The sequence below is a fragment of the Lepeophtheirus salmonis genome, chromosome 7 (assembly GCF_016086655.4).
Source record: "Lepeophtheirus salmonis chromosome 7, UVic_Lsal_1.4, whole genome shotgun sequence".
NCBI classification, from domain to species: domain Eukaryota; kingdom Metazoa; phylum Arthropoda; class Copepoda; order Siphonostomatoida; family Caligidae; genus Lepeophtheirus; species Lepeophtheirus salmonis.
In genome coordinates this window covers 19,032,031-19,054,104 of record NC_052137.2, presented here as the reverse complement: position 1 = coordinate 19,054,104, position 22,074 = coordinate 19,032,031, and the positions used below count along the sequence as shown (strand labels likewise).

General features: G+C 32.4%; 1 protein-coding gene, 3 long non-coding RNA genes and 1 pseudogene across 18 annotated transcripts; 3 read left to right on the top strand and 2 right to left on the bottom strand.

Moving 5' to 3' along the window:
- The first annotated feature begins 306 nt into the window (after positions 1-306).
- On the top strand, positions 307-3,027 carry LOC121121829 (uncharacterized). Of its 13 annotated transcripts, none has more exons than XR_005865589.2 (5): positions 307-963; positions 1,026-1,860; positions 1,926-2,200; positions 2,265-2,366; positions 2,450-2,775. It is a non-coding gene; the product is annotated as an uncharacterized lncRNA (long non-coding RNA). The 13 variants fall into 13 exon arrangements; XR_011781051.1 differs by having other exon boundaries at positions 2,248-2,366; XR_011781054.1 differs by having other exon boundaries at positions 774-963; positions 1,026-1,508; positions 1,575-1,860; positions 1,926-2,366.
- Positions 3,028-6,212: 3,185 nt separating this feature from the next.
- LOC121121284 (histone-lysine N-methyltransferase SMYD3) lies at positions 6,213-7,894 on the bottom strand. Its single transcript, XM_040716181.2, has 3 exons — positions 7,319-7,894; positions 6,712-7,256; positions 6,213-6,659 (listed from the first exon to the last, which is right to left on the bottom strand). The coding sequence occupies exons 1-3, from the start codon at positions 7,623-7,625 to the stop codon at positions 6,231-6,233; spliced, it is 1,281 nt and encodes a 426-aa protein (XP_040572115.1). The 5' UTR covers positions 7,626-7,894; the 3' UTR covers positions 6,213-6,230.
- Positions 7,895-9,581: 1,687 nt separating this feature from the next.
- On the top strand, positions 9,582-11,978 carry LOC121121285 (uncharacterized). 3 transcript variants are annotated; one of them, XR_011781083.1, is made up of 3 exons: positions 9,582-10,777; positions 10,836-11,308; positions 11,388-11,978. It is a non-coding gene; the product is annotated as an uncharacterized lncRNA (long non-coding RNA). The 3 variants fall into 3 exon arrangements; XR_005865381.2 differs by lacking the exon at positions 11,388-11,978 and having other exon boundaries at positions 9,582-9,926; positions 9,984-10,777; positions 10,836-11,352; XR_011781082.1 differs by lacking the exon at positions 11,388-11,978 and having other exon boundaries at positions 10,836-11,352.
- A 2,956-nt stretch (positions 11,979-14,934) lies between these two features.
- Positions 14,935-16,140, bottom strand: LOC139905930 (uncharacterized). Its single transcript, XR_011781084.1, has 2 exons — positions 15,603-16,140; positions 14,935-15,541 (listed from the first exon to the last, which is right to left on the bottom strand). It is a non-coding gene; the product is annotated as an uncharacterized lncRNA (long non-coding RNA).
- Positions 16,141-19,569: 3,429 nt separating this feature from the next.
- Positions 19,570-19,923, top strand: LOC121121656 (THAP domain-containing protein 1 pseudogene; annotated as a pseudogene).
- The last annotated feature ends 2,151 nt before the right edge of the window (positions 19,924-22,074 follow it).

The window sequence follows — 22,074 nt, the reverse complement described above, 5'->3', positions numbered from 1 at the left end:
ATAAAAGAAAATACAAGAAAATAAGAACAAGGGGAAAGGAAATATGAAATACATTACATCACTGTAATGTTCTACGAACACCACCAATAGACGGAAGCAACGGACCAGAGTAAAGTCAATAAGAACACCTGTAGATTGGGGGTACAATCATACACTAAAACATATACTCTGTAAGGGATTACATTTAAAAGGATGTACATACTGTGACTATTAAAATATACAAACTCGTAAAAAAACAAGGTTTCTATATATTTAAAACAAATCCCTACGTCATGATTTAAAAGTAAATAAAAGACAATACATAACAATCACCCCCAAGCACTAAATCCATGACGGTGCTTACACTAGTTCCGCTCCATGAATAGCTGCTTATAGATCCGCTCCATCCATGTCCAGGTGAGGACAAACCGATCGTTCTAGTACATTTGTAGATTTTTTGTTGTACAAATTTTCATCTCCATAGACGTGCCGTGCTCTGAGCACGCGCAATTTATAAAGGAGGACAATACTATATTATTTAGAGATTTCTTTATTAATGTATTTCTTTTATTTTTAAGGACCCGAGCACCCTGCTCGTCCCTGGGAGAAATAACATTCACCCTTAACGAGGTTTTCGAGACACGAGCACCCTGCTCGTCTATGGGAGACAAAACCTTCACCCTTGACGAAGTTTTAGAGACACAAGCACCCTGCTCGTAAATCATGTTATTACAACGTTATACAATCTACGGGATACGAAAAAACGGACATTCAAGGGAATCCTCAGATGTTGTATCTCATTATTAATTTTAAAACAAAAGTACATCAACAAACGATAGGAAATTGTAATGAGTAGAACTCATAAGTCATATGCAATCAATAGGAGTATGAATATTTAATTCTCTCCCATTCCACTGTTCTTCACAAAGTAGGAACATCTAAGAATCTTCCCCAGGATAGCTTCTTCTTGGGATTCTGAAAGAGGTAAGTATCGATAAATCTCTACAATTTATATAATTTCTCATTTTCTGCTCTTCTATCAATAGACAACTCCCCTCAATTTACATTCTGGAACTCCATATCACAGTTGGTAGACTGTGCTGGGCTTAGCCCGTTGTTTTGCGAATGGAGTAGTGATCTTTTCAATACATCCCAGATCCCAGCTTTTGATTTTTGGAGGAGTGTCTTGATTGTTTTTAGTTTTACTGGAGATTCTTGTGATGGGAAGAACTACGAACTTATTGAGTCCTGTTGGTATCTCCGACTTTACTATAAACTCCAATTCATCCTTTAGGGCTTTCCTAGCAGTAAGTTGATGAACTCGTCTGATTTTCTCATCTTCTTTTACATAGATTTTCATTGGATCAAGTTTCTCTGACTCATTCAAAACATGAGGAAACTCTGGAAAAATGGACTCGACATTCATAATTTGCGGGTCCCTCAAAGAGTTTTGGTTACAGAATTACATATAATTGTTTCTAGAAAATATTTTGGAATAACGTTAAGTGACGCTAAATCATGCCACGAAAGTGATCTTGTAAATCTGGAGTGATGAATGCCGTAATTAATTTCATTTTCTTTCTTCCATATTTCAGGGATATTTTCACTTGCACCTGTATTCGGGAGTGCTCTCATATATTGTAAGACGGGGAGTGGAGTGCTTAATGGATGATGTACTATTAACAATGCTTGAGGCTGTTTCTACAGGGCTAAATTTCTCGTTGTCCTTGAGTGAGATTTGGATTCTGAATCATAATTCTGATCATCTACAAAAAACAAAAAAACATGACTTGTTCTCACACATTTTGTTACATGTGCTGTTTCGGAATCTACACTCGGAGCGGTGGTGGTTGTCTCTTCTGCAACTGAAACATCTACCATGTAAATCTTGCATTAGTCTAGGAACTGTCTTTTTAATGCTATTGACCTTTTGTCCTTTCTTGTAGGCTGACAAGGCATTAATATTAATGTAAACCAATGTATCTTGGAGAACGTCTGCAGACTCCCATGCAGTGGCTACATTTACAAGTCATAGCTAATGAGTTCTCATACTATCGGGAGGAGCACAAGCTCCAATCACGCAACATGTTGTGGTAAAAAACATCATTTTTAATGATAAATTCAACTTGGTGAACTCATATGAACTTTGCACAATTGTTAGTGGTTGTAATTTTATATCAACATCACGTGCTTTGCTTTTTTAAGCAACTCTTCCATTTCGGTATCATATTTCAAAACCGAAAAAATGTATACATTTCAAAATCAAAGTAAATTATTTATTAAAGGTTTTTCTAACTTAAATGTTCAGAATATTATCAAACTGATGAATTCGTTCTTCAAAAATTAAGTATCAACTTCAGTTCCTGTTTGTACCAAATCATTATACAGTAAGTTTCATACAAATAATTAATTCATATCAAATATTATTCTTCGATTAATCTTTGGATACTAATGCCATTAATTCATAAAGTCAGAAGAGTCGAGTGTATTTGCGCAATGAGTCAAATGGATTGGAGTCGTATAATATAAATGTTTGGATTCAGAGCCAAGATCACAATATATTATTCCAAACTGAAACTATTAATTAAGAATAATTTATTTTTAGATGTGCGTAGTTATAATGAAATTGTTTATATTTATTTAGTATTACAAGGACTGAGAATTCAAATTTAATTTCGAAAGTATGATTTCAATAGTTTTTTCAGGTTGGATCCTGCCTTCCTAATCTGCAGCTATTTTAAAATTTGTATTTTCCAATCATAGACAAATATACATATCATCTGTGCTTCAAACCTACTCCGTGAGTAAATACATATGACTCTGCAGACTCCCGCCTCACTCATCAGCCATAATTATAACTTCATGGGAATTAAACGTACCTAGTTCATAAAAATAAACATTATTTTCATCCTTTTTTTTCCTATGGGAATATAGAAAATCGATACAGTCTCAATGAGGTTTACAATTCGTCTTATTTCGGAACCAAATATAGTTATCCCAATGAATGAATTACATTATTAATGCAACATTAATGGAAGAATATTTCATATTATTACTATTCTTTAAATCATTGATTCCTGATCGGGGCCTTTTCAAGCTTATCAGTGTCATCAATAAATTTATTTTGTAAAAAAAGGTCATCACAATTTTTTTTTTTTTTTTTAAAAGGTATCAAAAATTACCAAGAGTTTTCTTTTCTATTAAAAAAGTTTTTTTTTTTTAAATAAAGTGATCCTTAACCCAAATATTTTGCCAAATTTAAATGATTTTTTAAAAACAAAAAAAATACAAATAGGGGCGCTCCACAGGCATGAAATGGTTGGAAATCAATACCTTAATATTACTTCATACCAAGTGGAACTGTGATAAAAAATACATGAGGGAAGTGTAGTGTCCTAGCAAAATATTACAGAATAATTATCTAGTCTTAACTTCAAGTCTGTAGTCTTTGATTGGAGGATCAGTTTGAGTCGCAAGTCTTCAAAATATAGTCTTGAGTTCATTTTTTCAACTCTGCTATATGAATCAATGATCACACTTTCCATTTTAACAAACCATCAACTTATTTTTTACATTTAGGTGACTTTTTATGGATAGCAAACAAAAATAGTATGTAACATATTAATAAATAATATTATAATCTATATAGTTGTAAATCGTAAGTATTTTTGGTATGTTAAAAAAGGAAACCAAAAAATAGCATGTAAATCTTGACAATTTAAAGAATGTTGGAGAGGAGAGGGGGAGCTTAGCTGTCATGACATTTCATTAATTTATCTGTGATATGAAGGAAATATACAAAGTGCGACAGGGAAATTTTCTGCGAGCTTCAAATTATTTATTTTTACGGTTATTAAGATTTCAATTAAAATCTCAAACAATGTTTTGATAAAGTTATTGTTATTCTGGCGCACCGTTTTGATTTTATCAAAATCGGACAAAAAATGAGTGAACAGGAATCAAAAGGGCAAAGGGGTTTTGATATTCTCAACGAGGTTGATGATCCAAAATACATAGTTTTGTGGCATTTCTTCATAAAAATGGAAAATTGGCGTTTAATGAAAAAAAAAATGATAAATTCTTGAGAAAAGGACATGTATTTCAGTTAAACATCAATTTTTATGTATCAAATTTATATGCAACTGAGTTTTTGAACAAATTTCTTCAAACTTTTTTTTTTTTTCTACCCGTAAAAGAAACCGAAAAATTTATTTTTTAGCCCATAAATTTTTGTATGTTGAATAAATTTAGAATACTTACTATTTGTACAGTTGATTTTTTGAGACACCTGTCAATTTTTGATTTATAACCCAAGCCCCATCTCAAGGAGATTTCCCCGAGCTCCAAAAAACAATTTTGTTTTTTGTATTGAATTTCCCCCCTCTCCCTAAAATTGGCACCCATGTCTTTACCTGACCAGGTTCAAAAAGAAGTACTCGTGCAAAGTTTCAGGGTCCTAGGCCCAACAGTGTGGGCACACAAATATTAACTTTTATATATATGTATAATATATTTAGAAGAGGTAAAATACTTCCAGCCTCTTTCCACTTTATTCTCTTCATATTAAACACCGAGTCAACGGCCCTAAAATGCAAATCTCATTCGTGAAATAGTGGCAGCTGCATTAATTACTCTTTCATTTATTTACTTACTTTTGAAAGTAAAATATATATCAACTGATGGAACAAAAATGACAATTCAAATGTTCTTCACGACCCAGTTGTGTGGAACCCCGATCTTAAACTATATTCTTATCTTCTGAGGGCCTTAAATTGACTGGATTAAAATATTCAAATACTTTTACTTTCAGTATAATGACTTGCTCCAACCTCTGGCAGGTTGTATTTTAGCTGATTAGGGGAAATAGTTATCAACATAAAAATACACTCAATTAAGCATTTCTTACTAATCGTAAGCATATTAATATATGTAATAATTTGCTTTACTTAAGTACCATGATTACACGTAGGTATACAATAGGGATTACAATTGTACCTGTGGCAGTACCTTCTCTTTTTTTTTTTTTTTTTTGGGGGGGGTTCAATCCCCCTCACAAAGAAAATAAATGATTTATAAGTTCTTTAAGTTGCGATTTTATACAAGTTATAACTTGTACAAGTTTCAAAAACAAAAAATGAGATGAATAATTTTTAATGAAGGGTTAATTTTACCATTTTCAATTATTGAATATTCCATGGATGTTTGATATTATTCAGGGTATTCATTTTTTGACTATATTAATAAAAATGACTAAAATATAGGTATTCTGTGGCACATTATAAAGTTCAATTGCCCGTACAATGACACATAATTACAAAATAACCGTGTAGTTTTAATAAATCGAAATGAAAATTAATATATGGTAATTAGAACGACAGGTAATTATATAATGCATTTTAAGAAGAAAAAATAAATTATTTTACAGCTTGCTTTGACAAGTTGTAATACGTACAAATATCGTAACTTGTACTCAACATATTTATATAAGTTATTATATAACGTTAAGGATAACTAATTATGTTCTTTGACCTGTGACATGTCAACATAAAAACAATATTCTTGTTAATTTTCTAGCATATTTTGGGTTTTTCGCTGATAAATTATTTTAACTATTAGCTGGTCATATTTTGCTTGCCCTCCACGACTCCCTTATTCTTTCCCGGGGAGCATAATGGCCTTTAAAGCACTTTGCAAGTATTTTATAAATTATTAAGATATCTTATTTATTATACTCCAGGTCACTTGTCTGATCCTTCTTGCATTTTTCATATGATTAAATACAATAATCTGCCTTTTCAATCAATTTATCAGTGTGGATAGGCTTCTACTTCATGCACTCAAAGATGCCTTCATCCCTGTCTACTATATCACACATTAATTGGTGATTAATAACTCTCCAGCAACGGTGGCTTCTTGCAGTACTTTGTTCTATTATTTATTGAATTATTTGAACTAATATTAAGCACCTATTTAGAGTCAGTTGCACTTACATTCACTGACTAGTAGTAACCCATTGCCATTTATCATACTATTTATTTAATTTAGTAATAATATATATCTTAAATTGCCACTTTTCGTCAAGAAATGATGATGATCTTCTATCCCTAAGTATTTATATTGCTATTGATATATTATTCTTCTGCACTTCTTCTTTGTACCTACCCTCCCCCCTTAAACAATGAAAGCTAGCAACGTCCCTGATCCTCGATAATGAAATGAACTAGCAACAGTAATTAATTTGTATAATGATATTATTTATTTTTAATCATTTGAAACATGAGATTTACATCATTGAATTCATGAAAGATGGAATGACTTCTTGGGTAAATCAAATCTATGACTGTCTTTGTTTCTAACAATAAATTAGGTAAAGACTTTAATTCCTCCTTATTAAGAAGGATCATCATAAGAAGCATCAAACATTCCGCCGTGAATATATCATAAAAACATCCATACTTCCTCTTGGCCAATAAAATCCTTTCAAATATAATTTGTAATTCATTTTCATTGTAATTGCTTCTATGAATAGCTATCAGCTCGTTACAATACTTCAAAGATACATAGTCAAAGGAATGAAAATACTTACACACTTCTTTAAAATACAAGCTCGTTTTCGCATTTACCTTTTTTTCTTTGATCAAAATTTCTTTTATTTGATAATATCGAGCCAAATCTACTTCCTAGGTTAAGATTAAACACTTTAAAATATTTTATATTCTCTGATAATCATACCTGATTACAGTTCATGCATTTAGTACCATCCAATAAATGTTGACATTCGGGACAGCATGGACTATGTGATTTTAGCTTCTCAAGATTCAAGGGATCTTCTGCACATTCTTCACAGTTACAATCAAAGAAAAATTGATTTTTTAGCAATTCTTGTCTAATACTCCGTGGCTGAGACATATCTACATAGGCTACTCTTACATCATCGAAATTAGCAATCTCACAGAGAGCTTTTACAACTAACGTATGACCATTAAACATATAGATTGCATTTGGTCTACATGAGTGATCTATGGCAGAAAATTCTAAGCATAAACATCCCCCAAAGTCTATAAGTTTTTCATTCAGCATAAAGGAGGCATTTATCATAAGTTTTGTAAATATATTAAGTACTTCAGATTCATTAGTTTCCAATGATCCACCAAGCATATATATTATTATATCTAAATACGTTAAGAATCTTTTTTTATGCTCTGGATTCATTAGAATATTTTCCTTGTGAGACATTAGATCAATAAATTTTCTTGAACGGCCATTGGGCAAAGAAACTAAATTAAGTGAAATTACATTGTTTACTATTATATATATATATCCAAACATTATATATTACCTTCCTTTGAATATCCACCATCATATTTCAGCTTACAGAGAGTTCGAACAATGAAAAGTAAATCCAATGGAGGCTCTTTTAAATCTAACATTTTCAAGTATTTACATTCCTTCTTATGAATTTCTGACCAAGATAATCTCTGGCATTGTCTTCCACAATAATATATGATGCAACATCTGGAACATCTCAAAATTTTTGCTTGTCGGCTTGAAAAGCAGTAGTCGCATATTTTATCACGATTTTTCTCTTTAAAGGCATATGAGAAGGGTCTACATCTCAGGACTTCGTCCCCCATCTTATACACCATGACTCTAGATCTTCGTTCTTCTTTTTACTGGATTCAATAATGTTAATAACCTCTATTTAAATACTGATAGTGGTGATATCCTTTCAGCTCCCGCTATTATGAATTTTACAAAAAGTGATTGGTTGTTACTGTCTTTTTGTTTTTTGTTAGTGGAATTGTAGTCACCATCATGAAGACTCAAAGTCTGAGTGCAATTCTATGGAGTACTTTAATACTAGTGCTGTATCGTTCGCGAACTATTTTTTGTTTTTGCCTGCGCATTTTCGTCTAAAGAGAGTGCGCAGGAGATTCAACTCATCAATCCCCTCTTTTTTCATATAAATACCAACCGTTTAGATGTAATAGTCAATCGTTTTCTTTTTTTCATTCAATTATCAACTATCCCCCTATTCTACCACAATTGAATTCTGACATGGTTCCACGACATTCGTATCAATTCTTATATATCTTAGCTCACAGTTAATTATTTGGGTATATGTATGAAAAATGTAAATGAACACATTAAAACCTTATATACTAAGTGTGAGGATAGACGTTAAGAGCTCGGCTCGTGAGCTATCGCCTCATCCCTAATTATACGACGCTCTGACGTCAGAGAACATCTCTGACCATGACTAGAACATTCTATCAGTATTATTATTGTGTTAGGAGTAAAGACATGTACACGTGAGAAATTAGAGAATAAATACTTATTAATTACATAAGATTACGTTATATTATTTAATTGATCTTATGGTAATCCCATACTAAGTAATTACAATAATTTACTAATTATTTCACACCACATATTTTTTAATTAAGTATGTATTTTACATATAATCATCCAAAAGTGATCTTTTGTCCGTAATGTCATTGTATTTTGCAAATATATTTACCATTTTTCATTGCTTGTCCCTTATCCTTGCTCTTCTTGATGACCCCTCAAGCCCATCGTCATTTATTTGGACGAAAAATATTTCATCCCTTATATGGGTTATTAGAGACCAATACAAATATGCAGTTTGACAAAAGATAATTAATAAAAAATGTGGATACAAATGTCTCACTTATTTAATGTGGGTACAAATGTGGCAGAATCAACTATCCCACTTTAGTCTACCGGGAAAGCCACCAACTAGACTGGAGAAGCCCGAAAGGATATCACCAAACCTACTGGAAAGAAAAGGTCCTACAAGAGGAAGGAATCTTATGCCACCTACGTATACAAGGTCTTGAAACAGGTCACCCCGATACTGGTGCCCCTCCAAGGCTATGAGCATCATGAACTCTTTCGTCAATAATTTCTTTGAAAGAATTGCTGTCGAGCCCCCACGTCTCGCTAATTTCAATAAGAGATCCTCCATATTGTCCAGAGTAATCCAAACCTCTGTCCGTCTTATCCTTCCGGAGAGTTGGCCAATCACACTGTCTCTGAAGGCACTAAGGGTGTGACCCTCTCCTCCAAATAAATTCACCATTCTTGGGGATTCATAACCTAAGTAATAATGAAATATCAGGTCCTTTTTAGGAACGCCAATTCCTTAATTAATGCATACTTCATGACATATGAGTCGTTCCAATTCAAAAACTACAGTCAATTAAATAACAAAATATATTTCATATATTAATGCAAATAACTCCAACATAAGGTAATACGTAAATCACTCATTAATAGTCATATATCCTACAATTTTTATATAATCCAACAAATCATAGTTGTTGAAATCTTCGAAAAATGTATTCAATTTATCAACAAATTGGATCCCTTTCCTCTTTCTGTGAGGAGGAGGTTGTCGTCTAATATGTTACGCTATCTTATTATCTGTGAGGGCTTGTTCTAGTTTAATGGCATCCATTAGATTCCATATGGTTGGTCTGCACAGTTAACTAACGACTGAAAACCATGATGTAAGCCTTTTACGATGTTACTGGATCGTGGGGTTCCAGCGTGGCATGCATCGCACTGATTCCATGATGACTGGCTGAATAGAGGTTCGTTTGAAGAGGTCCCAATCCAAGTATCTTCAAAATATCTTGAGAAAGCTTCCATATCTAATGGTAGAGTCGGCTTGAAAAGCCTCCCAGCTTTATCTACTTGGCCCAGAGGGACCAAGGGAAGGGCACCCATCATTTGGAAGGCGGTGCATATCTCGGAGATGACAACCCGATACTCCAGGACAAGGTCCTGCGCTGTAAACTTCCTTCATATGCACTGCTTGTAGTGGAGGTAACATCAACGCAGTCTTGTGTCGGGCCAGACTGAGAGGATGGCATTCTGAAGCCCCTTCTCATAGACGGACAGGATGATATCTGGGCAAAAAGGTCCTTTGGAATTTAATTCCTCAAATAAATGTTTATAAAGTATTTGAGTTTTTCCAGGAAGGAGCCCATAAACTGCAGGAATAGAACGGCCTTGAGGACGCAGTCCGTGAACAATAACAAGATATTAAAAAAGAGACGGCACGACTTTAAAGGTACCATCGATGATCCAATTCGACTTATCTAGAAGCCCGTGTTGTAGGTTTGACGGTGTTCCAAAGAGCAAGGACCAACGCAAAGTGTTTGAGTTGTTGGAGTCCCAGATGAGAAGATAATCTACTACATGAGTTCTTAAATAAGGTGGAGGTATAAATAAATTTTCTAGGGATGTCGGATTATCCAGATGCTTTGCTTCCTTTTGTCGAACTCGACGAGCCATTCTTCGCAGTAAGGAGGGATCACAATTTAGTTTTAAATGTGTTTCCAAACCAAGCCCTGCAACTGCCTTGGCTTACAGGATTTTAGTAGTCATGTGAGTGGAGATGGCTTTTTCTATAAGTGTCTTTTTCCTTCTATGCACTTCAAGTTCCGCCTGTTGTTCCCCGTGACTATGAATAGGATCATTGATAGGGATGTCTCCGATCCAAGAAAAGCCGTGCTCTGAACCCTTGGTGGTAGAGGGTGCATTACCAGTAGGACTTCCGGTTCCTTTGCTTTTCCTTCGAATGCCCATGACCTCTAAATATTATATTCGTGGATCCTTTCTTCCCAGTCGTGAACTCTATAGGCGTAGGGTTATCATGAAGAACATGAGCTCTAGAGGCTTCTAGGAGAGGAGGGTCATGAAATTGTGGTGGAGGAAGAGGTACCAAATCAATTGTATTGAGGGAATTGTTGTGGAAGGACATTATAAGGTATATATATTATATACGAGTGTTTTTCGTGCTTATAATTAATCAATTGTTTCAACAGCTAAACTGGTTATGGTTAATGTATCCATAAAATCATTCCGTGTCAGGGGGGATTCGTCTTGAACATTTTTATTAATATTGAGCAATTTACTTTTAATGATAAATACCACTTCTTTTAAAAGAGAAGCTAATTTTAAAAATGCCAGAATTTATTGTATTATACGAAGGAATCTTAATCAGACTTTTGAAATTCAGCACCATAACCTTAAAATTGGAACTTCTCAATACCTTTACAAATATATAATTTCTATTAAAAATATGTTATTTTCAAATGACTAGGGGTTACAAAAACGGCATTTGAAGACTAAACTTTTCAAATGTATCTTTTTTATCAATACATAACAGAAAATCAGATTACCGAAAAACGGTTACCCCCCTAGTACACACGTTAAGATAAAAAATTAGAAACTTCAGAATATTAAATGAAAATCAAACAATAAGCATGAATGTGAAAATAAAAACATCATATATTTTGTAAGGACTGATCCAATTGTTCCAAATACATATATTTATTTTCAGTTTTTCTAATTCTAATTTTACTATGGAAGAATAGAATCTCAAGCCAATCTATTGTTTTATATATCCGGACACATAGCCTCTTCCATCATTAAGTTTTTCAAAATTAAAGATTACGAACCTTTTTGATTTCTGAGAAATCAATAACTCATAGTGTGTGAATTTTCTGGCGAAGATCGAGATCTCATCGAAACTTTTCAAGATAGTGTTAATAGGGGTGGTCTTAAAAGGGCTTCAGATTTATTATTATACTTAACTACGTTTCATGCTAGTCAGCTTTACAATATGATATTCTCAGCGAACAAACTCGACACATTTTATTAACGTCGACAAATCCAAGACGATGCTTTACAAAGCTATTTGTCAATTTATTAGAAACGGGAGATTCTTATCATCCTATTGGGTTGGAGTGTAAAAAACAGTATCATTTTGCTAATTATATTGCTCATGTTGTATTTAAATATTATAATATATGAAGTAAAAGTATCATAAATGAGGTAAATAGTAGCATACACTCGGATAAAAATGGTCAAATTCTCATGGTGCAAGTTAAAGAAAAATTACTAAGTTATCTTTTAAATCTTGAGTTTACATTTTCTTTCGTTTAATAAAGGATTTACTATAAAAAGAGTGTTTTATTCAGATCTTAAAACAATAATACATTTTCATAATATATATAAGTATAAATCAAAGAAAAGAAAGATAAAATATAAATAGTTATTTTTTAATTTTGAACGTCTGTATCTATATCATTTTTTGTGGTCTACATTTTCAGTACGAAGAGCAATTCAGGAATGACTGGGCTTTTGTTATTGCCGCATTTTTTTAGACCGACCGGGTGAGTCAATCACGTGATCGGGATTTTTAAATAGCTTACTACAGAGAGTTTCTAACGTTTACATAAAGATCCCAGCTACATCACTCCCCACAAAAAATTTCAATTTCGTTAGGTATAACTATATTTTTTAAGTGGTGCCTTCGAATTCTTGTCACGGATAGTTTTTATGTTTCCACTCCCGAGTCTCTCTTGTTAACTTGTCGGTTTTTTAAAAATACATTTACGTAGGTAGTAGGGTTTCATCTATTATTTGTTCAAATTTCAGCATACTTTATACTGGTTATTAACCTGCAAGTCGTCTGCAAATTAGGGTCATAATTATTTAAGTTGAATTAGTTTTTTTCCCCCGTTTATTACAAAGGCTTTGGTATAATTGAACGATGTCTCCTTCTAGGAAGAGGTAAATGTCTGAAAGTGCTATTCGAAAGACAGGAATCGCTTAAAAAACGTTCATATATCAGCATTTTAACTAATTTCCAGAGTCAAGCGAGGATTTCAGAAATGGACACATTCTTTATGTCTATGTAACATCCGGAAACTATAATGCAATGAAATCTTCACAAAAGTTGAAGGAAATATGCGAATCAAGCTATGGAATATCAAAATATTTTTTGTTTTACTTTGCTGTTTAACAGATTGCCTTAAGGATATATAAAAAGTTCAAGAAACTTTTGGATAAAAATATGATGGCAAAATTCTCAGACAAATGTAATAAACTTTTCCTTTGGTCGCCCAACGCTTTTTAACCTATCAATCCTTCTCCGTATACCTCAAACTTAAATGACCCTCAGACCTGTCTTTCTCAAACTGCCTCCAAAACAACTCAAAATACCTCCGAGTTAAATGAACCCCAAGCTTCTCTTTCCCAAAGTACCCCTAAAACATTCAATGAAATATTTGTCTCACTTTCTTTACTCCAAAAGAAAAACACAGACTTAGAAATTTTAGTATCAAAATATAAGGCAAAGTCTGAAAGACTGCAACTTGCTTTGGCTACAAAGGACCAAGAAAGTGATTACTGCACTAAGGAAATGAAGAAGTGAAGGACAAAGTTAAAGAATTGACATCCCCATTGATAAGGTTAACTAGGAAAAACGTTAATTTGGATAAGAAAACAGAAACTTGTAAAATTACAAAGAAAAATTTGAGCAAAGGTGTATTAAGTAAATAACTTCAAATTACCAAATCAAGCTTGAAAAACATACAATATAAACATTACAAATGAATATCCTATAATTGAATCAAGTCTAAAAATAAGTTACTCCACAGAGTTCCAAGAGATACACTCAACTATACGAAATTAATACTTAGGAAACGACAATATATGATTAATAAATTAAAATTAGAAAATTTATAGGTACAGGATAAACTTAACTCTGAGGTAGCAACAAGTCACTTATGGAAAATAAATTTTAATACCCTCCTACATATAAAGACGTACCCACCAGTAATTAGAATGTTAGTGTATCATAAACAAAGTTCCAACCATGAACGTTCCAACTTTGTTTAAATGGTTTTTGCCCTATGTTTATAACATCAATATAGCAAAATGAAACATTATAGAATTAATGGGTAGGGAGCTTGGCATTATTTCTAGTCTCCAAACTGCTGAATTCATATTTAATAATCCCCATTGTTACGCTAGGATTTGATGCGACAACACAAGAAGACGTTCACATTAATTCGATTCATTTTACCACAAACGAAAAATGTATTTCTGCTGCAGTAGACGAATTACCGGGTGGAAGGGCTGAAGATCACGCTAAGCATGTTTGTTCGACAGTAAATGAATTGTGCGAAATTTACTGTTTCTTCCATGAAACTGCTTCTTTGAATGAAATTAAAAACCAATATGAAGAACACTTTAACCGATCGATGCCCTTCAAATCATGTAGCCATTAAAGAAAGAAATAAAGAGTGGGGTAAATCTTACAATGAGCTGCACTGTAATTTACATCCCCTGGAATCAATTGCGTCTTCTATAAAGGAAGCTTTGAAGAAATTGGAGGAGTCTAAGGGAAAAGTGCTTGGTAAAGATTGTATGGCTGCCAATTTAATATGTAACATTAAAAAATTGACATACAAAAGTGGAAAGGGGGATCTTACTGGATTTGTAATTCTCTTGAATAGAAATAAACTACAAAAAACCCTTTTACAAAGATATAGAGGGAATCGTCTTCATATTATATTTCATACTGCTGGAAAGTTTTTAGAATATTAGGATAAATTTAGATAATTTTTAGTACAGGGACTTCTTGCAGAGGCTTAAGACATTCTATTTATGAAGATTTTAATAGCCCTACCTGTTCAACCCAACTTCATGTCCTAACTGTGCTGAGCAAACTTCTGACAGGGAAATGGATGATGAAATTTTACAACTCATATGTTAATCCATTGAACTATCTTGATGCGATTAAATAGTTAAAGAATTTATTAAACAAATAAAAAAGAGTTTATTGGCTCCTACATCGATTTCTAAATCAAATAATGATATCTTTGGAGTCCTATTAGTTATGGAGAGCACCTTCTGTAAACTCCAAAGAATAAAAATTAATTCTTCCATCAATTATATGATGGAAGCTTGCATTTCTTCCACAATATTTGTTTTAGAGAGCCAATATAAAAAGTATTTTTAATTAGAAATTGATCTTATCTGAAAGATTGAAGGAAGAAATTACGTCGGCAAGGTGCCACAACATGGATGCTGAAGAAATTAATGGTATGTTTTCAGTAATAAGAATAAATCTTTAAGTGCTACTATGGACTATATATCCTGTCTATTAAGAGCTTCAAAGAATGGTATTATACATTATTTAGAGAAGATGGATACTCCACTTCAAGATATAATGACAAATATTATAACAAAAAGTGTAAAATTTGAAAGACATTTTAGAAATAATAATAATATACCATGAAGATGTTGGTAAAGAACTCCCGAAGAGAAAGATTTTTTGAAGGAAACATCGAAGGAAAAAAAATAGAACAAAAATTAAAAAAGGGTGATTTAAAAATAGCATTTAATTATGTCAAAAATATCGAAGAATGGACTAAAAATGAGGTTTTAGATATTTTAAAGGAAAAGATAGGAAAAAATGCATGCCATTTATGCCTTGTAGATTCACAACTTGAAACCTTCAATGCCGAATTGAAAGATTTTAATTTAGATAAAATGTGTTATAATATTTCATATTGGTCTCGAACCGAAAATTACGAAACTGCAGAAGCGTTTGCTTTTTCTGATTTTGACTCAAAATTCTTTTTACGTTGACGCATCACATATATTACTTCATCTTTTCCCTTCCTGTGTTCCATGTTTTAGATACTTCTCCCATTTGTTAGCCAGAAATTGTTTGCTTAATCATCAATAATTATTAAAATATTTTTGTTATAAACAGGTTTCATATTATTATTTACCGAAAAATCCGAAAGAATAGTTTCATTCCTCTTCAAAGAATGAGCCCACAAGATCCAAATTTCCAACTATGGTTAATTTGGACATGGTAGATGAGGATAGTAGTAACGAAGATGATTCGACTGCCATTTACGAAAGAGCTAGACCTCTAAAGGAAAGAAAGATGTTTTCTAAAATTTAGGCGATTTGTCCCTAGAGGGTCATAATGCGACATCAATTTCACCTAAAAGGTAAATAAGAGATACTCGAAAGCGTAATTTGGTAATAAGAGATTGTGGTGAGTTAACTAGAAATGACAGTTGAAGGATTTTTTTCTCAAAAAATGTGGGATGGATTTGTATTCTTCATTCAACTATTTATCTTCCATTTCTTTTAATAAATTATTTTGATTAGCCCTACACAGAAGTCCCGTTATTCCTACTTAAAGATCACAATCAAATGAATAAAAACATATGGTGTCCCTCATAATTTTCTTTTTGACATATGTTGTGCGACGTCAACATACAAGCAATATTGAACAAAAATCAAGATAAGGAATAAATCCCTTTTTTTTTTTTTTGATAACGTAGTTATACTATCTTCGCTAGCTGATGCTTGGATTTAATTATGAAGAGAGTGTTAGAGCCTCTTATCTTGAATGAAACACCTAATTTGGAAATTTTTATTGAAGGAACTCATCCTTTTCATATCATTTGAAATTCATAGTCGATATTAAAGAATAAAAAGCTCTTTTGACTATTGTATAATTCAACTCACAATTTGAAATACAAAATTTTGGACTGTTTTCGTCCCTTTTTTCCCCAATGCCTTCCAGTATTTCCAATTAATCCTCTGAATCCCTTCTCGACTTCTACTTTAGCCTCTGATAAATATAATTGTACTATTATTCAGAGAAATATCAAATAGAGTTAGGATTTATGCCTCTTTGGAAGATGAGGAGGGCAGTGATTCTATCATTCTAACCATATAATTAGTTTTTATTGAAGAAGCTGAGAGACGTTTCTTCATTCATAATTTCCTTGATGTCTTCAATGTGTTGTGTCTTGACGAGGGAGAGACACGAACTTATTTATAGTAGGAGAGATCCAGGATGACCGAGAGAAATGAGGTGAAGGAATGACGTGGAGGAATAAGACTACACTTATTTATAAGATCATATATATTCTTTATAATACAAAACCATACTCGTAATTAATTTACAAAATACAAGACTATTTATAATACGTAAAACACAGTACTTTAATACACTAAAGAACATACTAGAAAATAAGAACAAAAAAGGAAATATGAAATACATAACACAATGTTAGATCATTCATTATATTAGATTTTTTTTTGCACTCCTGTATGTTATAATTTACACAAAACTGTCAACATTAAGGATGGTATGAAGTAAAAATACGGAGTTGAAGAGAAGAAGAAAATGGATAATGCATAATATAATACACATTTTTTATCAATTCTAATTAATTAATAATTATAATATGTATTGTAGTGTCTTTTTTATTCAAAGTTACTTATATTTTTTTAAAGAATTTCCTGTAACAAAATTTCTAAAAAGTATTCTTTCTTTGGATATAAATTATGTTGGGAGATGATTTACTTACAGTATGTGTATTGGGTGCCTAGGCCTACCTTACTTATTTATGTAGGTTTCGAGGATGTTATGGAATGAATGTGTACCAGTTGTTCTTTTCTAAATAGTGTAATACACTTTTCATTAGTAAAACGTTTGGAGGTATCTGACAATTAACCTCCCAAGGCAAATGACTTCAATATTTATAGACGGGTTGGGTCTAATGCGTAGTTTCTAGAACATTTGAGAGTCGTTCAATATGTTGAGATGACCTCGATTTATACTTAACTCATTATCATGTATGCTTCAAAAATCCGCTTCTGTTTCAACTCAACATTAAACTGGCCCCTTTACATAATAAATCATCACTTAAAAATACAAAAACTGACATAACCCTATATGTATATTACATAAATTATATAAATAAAAGAATAAAAATAGAATATATAGTAGGTCAATATTCCATCATACTACAGTATGAAATATTTTATAATTATATTATTTTACAACAAATTGTCCTCTTGGCGTTGTATATACAAAAAACATTAAATAATAAGCACAAACGTAAAGATAGTCAATGAAAAATTAACAAGATTTTATTGATATTTAGCTTGTTTATGTTAAAATTATAAACTAAAACGATCTTCTATGAACTATAATTATACGATAGGTAAATTTCTATTGTAAACCCTCCTTGTATACAATATTTATTGTTGTTTTCTGTCCATTTGATGTAAATATAATCAAACTTGCACCACCCACCATATAAAAATACTGATTTTGGTAAATGTAAAGCGCTTTTTTCAAATGTTTGACCTAGTGATATATTTATTGTCATTGTTAACTTTTACAGAGATAAGACAGTTGAGGGTGTAATCCATTGCTTATTGCATCATCATTGTGTATGATGGCACTAAAAATTGCGGCTGGAGTAACACAGAAACTAATAGTGTTTCCATCATTATCCTCCTTGCACGTCCGTCAGTTTTATGGTTTTTGGTAGAAATCTACAATCCTTCTACTAATTTTCTCCTCACCCCTGACTTCATTCCCATCCTGATCTAGTAGTACACTTATTTTCCTCCTTTCCATTTTTCCTATCTCTAGTTTCTTTTTCCTTCCAAAAAATGACCTGAATTGTACGAGGGAACATCACATTCAATGTCAGAATTATCTCCATCATTAGAGACTCAATCAAATTTTGAGCTTTTTTTTGTTTTTTTTTGCATAGTCAAGTCCTCTGTTTAATCTTTCTGAATAAGGATCCTCTCTTGCCGTCGCTTTTTTCCACATTTTTATCCCTTTAAAGGCAACACTTTAAATCTTCATTTTTCTATACCTTTGCTGTTGTAAGAGAAACTGGGCCTCATGTTTGGGAACTTTTATTTCACAATTAGTGTTTGGTGGCATTAAAGTTCCATATGGGCATCTTCCCTATCAGACGATAGATGATTAGCTGTGACGATAAAAGGGACGTATCCAGTTTTGTTTTTGTGGAGAACTGTCTTCTGGGAAATACTTTTTAAAATGATCCAGAAGAGATTTATAAAAAATATGTACATTAATCAATATTTAAGTTTTGATGCCTCTCAAATTAATGTCAATTTAAATTATATTCTTCTTTTTTCGAAATGATCTCACGAACCCCACTTTAAGAACCATTGCTATATGTGATGAAGATACATATATATATATAAAGCTTATTTTTTTCCTAATATACACTACAGACACATAAATAAATTGTAATATTAACGAATATGATATTTTTGAAAGCATAAAATACATAAACCAACATTGCATTTTGAACCTTATGAGTGAATCAGCGAATTACTTCTAATTCCAATTCTATTGGCACACAGTGGATAATTTATTTACGCGAGCCTTTATTTTAGATATGTGTCTCTTTTTTCTTATAGATTTATAATAAATTTATACTCAAGGCCAGGAATAACTCAATACATCATTCAAAACAAATTTTGATAGTCCCAAATGCCTTATTGTGGTAGTTTCAACTAGTTGGAAAAAATTATAGGTTTTTTTTTTTTTTTTTGGGGGTTAGGGGGGTTGTTTTATGAAAAAAAAATTGAAAAATTAATTTTTCACCAAAAAAAAAAAAATGTTAAAAGCAAAAATGCATTAATTTGGTGATAGCTACATCCCCTCCAGTGCACGCCCTGTATAATAATATAATATAATAAGTCTGGATTTAATCCACCTACCTATATAATAACTGGATGCACAACCTATTGAATGAAAAGGAGAAAAAGAGTGAGTTACTATCGACTGTTGTCAGCCATCTTGGGTACATATTTTTACGAAACACTCATTAGTGACTTAACTTATTCATTAATAAGTTAATGCAAATTATTGGTGTATACAAGTCGAGGCTTACCATGTTTTGTGTCGCATTTGGTTGCAAAAACAAGTATACTGCTGGCAATTTGATTTCATATCATCGTTTTCCGATACAGGATTCAGAGAGGTGCAGGCAATGGGTAAGGAATCTCAAGGGGGATGACTTTACTCCCAAAAAGTTTTCGAGAATTTATTCGGAACATTTTACTCCGGAATCCTTCAATCGGACTCAGGACGTTGTAAGGCTGAGAGAAAATGCTGTGCCTACTCTATTCAAAGCATTCCTGGGTTGCCTTCAAGAAGAAGTTGCAAGAACTCTTCGAAAACGCAAGTCTCCTACAAGGAGGTCCTCCTCACCTCCTAAAAAAGGTCAAACCATCTCCTGGACTTGAGATGGATCCTTCCCACTTTGAGGCTATGGAAAATGTGCAAATGGGTTATCCCTATTCTCTCCCATCAGCTTCAAGTCATTAAGGAGAAGCTCCAATGGCAAACAAATATGATATGCAGACCGTTCTAAAAAAAATACAGATGTCAACAGAATACAATCTCCAAGAAGTTAGGAAACTTGGCTGACGTTCTTAAAGACCTGAGGACCAAGAGAATGCTATCAGAAGTGGGGTTATCCATTCTTGATACAATTTCTGACGTTACTAAAAACCTTTTTCAAAGGACGTAAATCGGAAGTTGTTTAAAGGGAAGTCGCAGTCTACTCACCTGAGCTCCGAGCATTTGCTTTGACATTCTCATTCTACTCGACAAAAACATATAGTTATGTAAGAAAGACCTTTGCCTTATGCCTACCTAGTCTCAGTACCATTGGAAACTGGTATTCGAATGTGAATAGTGAGGAAATCCTATAGAGGTCTCCTTTATCCATAAAAAAAACTGGAAAATGTCTCTTTGAGACTCAAAATTCAAGGAGTTCTCTAGACCAAAGCTACTGTGATACAAAACACTATTATCAACCGTGTCCTACAAATATGTAATTATAAATCCTAAATATTTAAGGAACTTGAATCACATAGTTAAATAAATTATTAAATAAACATATCCTTAAATTACGAAAACGTATTATCTTGACATATTCTAAGATTAGGCTTCATTATGAAGCCAGCTTCATTTATGAGCATTTAAAAAAATAGTTTATACTGAAGCCTCATTCGAAACAGATTCTTTTCAAGAATCAATGATTCAAAGTTCTTAAATATCATGTCTATATTATATCTGTATTTTCTAAAAATAAATAGTAGCAAAGATTATTGTAATAAAATGATCCTAGTTTATTGTTGGTTCTGATGCAACATGGCTTCTCAAAGAACACTTATTTTATTGTATAGCATTTGTTATCAATGAGAAGGAGCAAGATGTGTGAGTATAGACGCTGAAGGTTGAAAGTGTAAGAGTGATTTAACTAAAGAAGGATTCCGATTATATCCATTAACAAAGGACATAACACATAAATGAATTTCTGGTTAAAAGGTCAAGGAGAAGAACTTGAACCTTATCCTTATCGTAAGCCTTGTACAGCTTCGAGAATATCGTTGTGCCTCCAATTTTCGAAGTGTGAGAGGAGTCTCCTATATATCTTCATATACAAATAATAGATACCTAAGATGGCTACCGACAGCTGACGGGTTACTCTCCTTTTCTTTGCCTATTAAGTATACAGTTATTATATAGGTCAGTGATTTAATCCCCGAAGTTATATTATATATATTAAAGCTAATAAATTTCAACAGAAATAACTAAAACATTATATTATTTAGTTATAAGAATAATAATTGATTGAAAGGGGGAAAAACTAAATAATATCGTCATTTAGAATAAAATAGTTAGAAAAAAAATTATAAAAGACAATTCTGCTGAAATTTTTTCAGTATACGACGCTTCTAAGGTTTTTATTGAGTCCAATCCTTTATGATTCTGATTCCAATACCTTTAACTATTCTTTGCAATGCAAGTTTTGAATTTACCTATTTCGAGTAACCATACACAGAGGTAATAGAAAATAGTCGTTCCTTTGCCAAGAGGAATCCATTTACTCGTCTCCTTACCTCTATTTGCTTCTTTATTCGAGAATAACTCCTGGGCATGGTTCCACTGGCTCATCTCATATAATTTTAGCAAAAGTTCGGCTTTATAAATGTATTCAGTGTCATAAGTATGGACTTGTTTGTTCGTTATATACATCAATAATACTAAAGGACTCAAATAAATAGAGTAGAATTAGGAAGGAATAGGCTTCAAGAGTTTTAATTAAGGAGCTGTAGAGGAATGATATGAATTATCTTTGTTCCTCACTCGGTATTTCATTCGAGTATTTTTTATCTGAATCAAACTTCTCAGTTCTTATAGAAGTATACCATGATTTCATAAAAGATATAGAGCGACTGATGTATATTTGAGCCAATGTATGACGAAGTAAGAAATTTTGATGTAAAAGGATAAAAACAATAAAAATAAAAATATATGCAATAAAAACAATGCTTCCATCCAATGAGATGTCATCCACCGAGTAAGGCGAGATAACTTCTTCTATA

Bases quoted from the DNA above. Each gene is read 5' to 3' on its own strand.
- LOC121121284 (XM_040716181.2), bottom strand. From the start codon at position 7,625: ATGGTGTATAAGATGGGGGACGAAGTCCTGAGATGTAGACCCTTCTCA. The intron at 7,257-7,318 runs GTAATATATAAT...CACTTAATTTAG, and splicing joins TGGTGGATATTCAAAGGAAG to TTTCTTTGCCCAATGGCCGT. The intron at 6,660-6,711 runs GTATGATTATCA...ATCTTAACCTAG, and splicing joins AATGCATGAACTGTAATCAG to GAAGTAGATTTGGCTCGATA.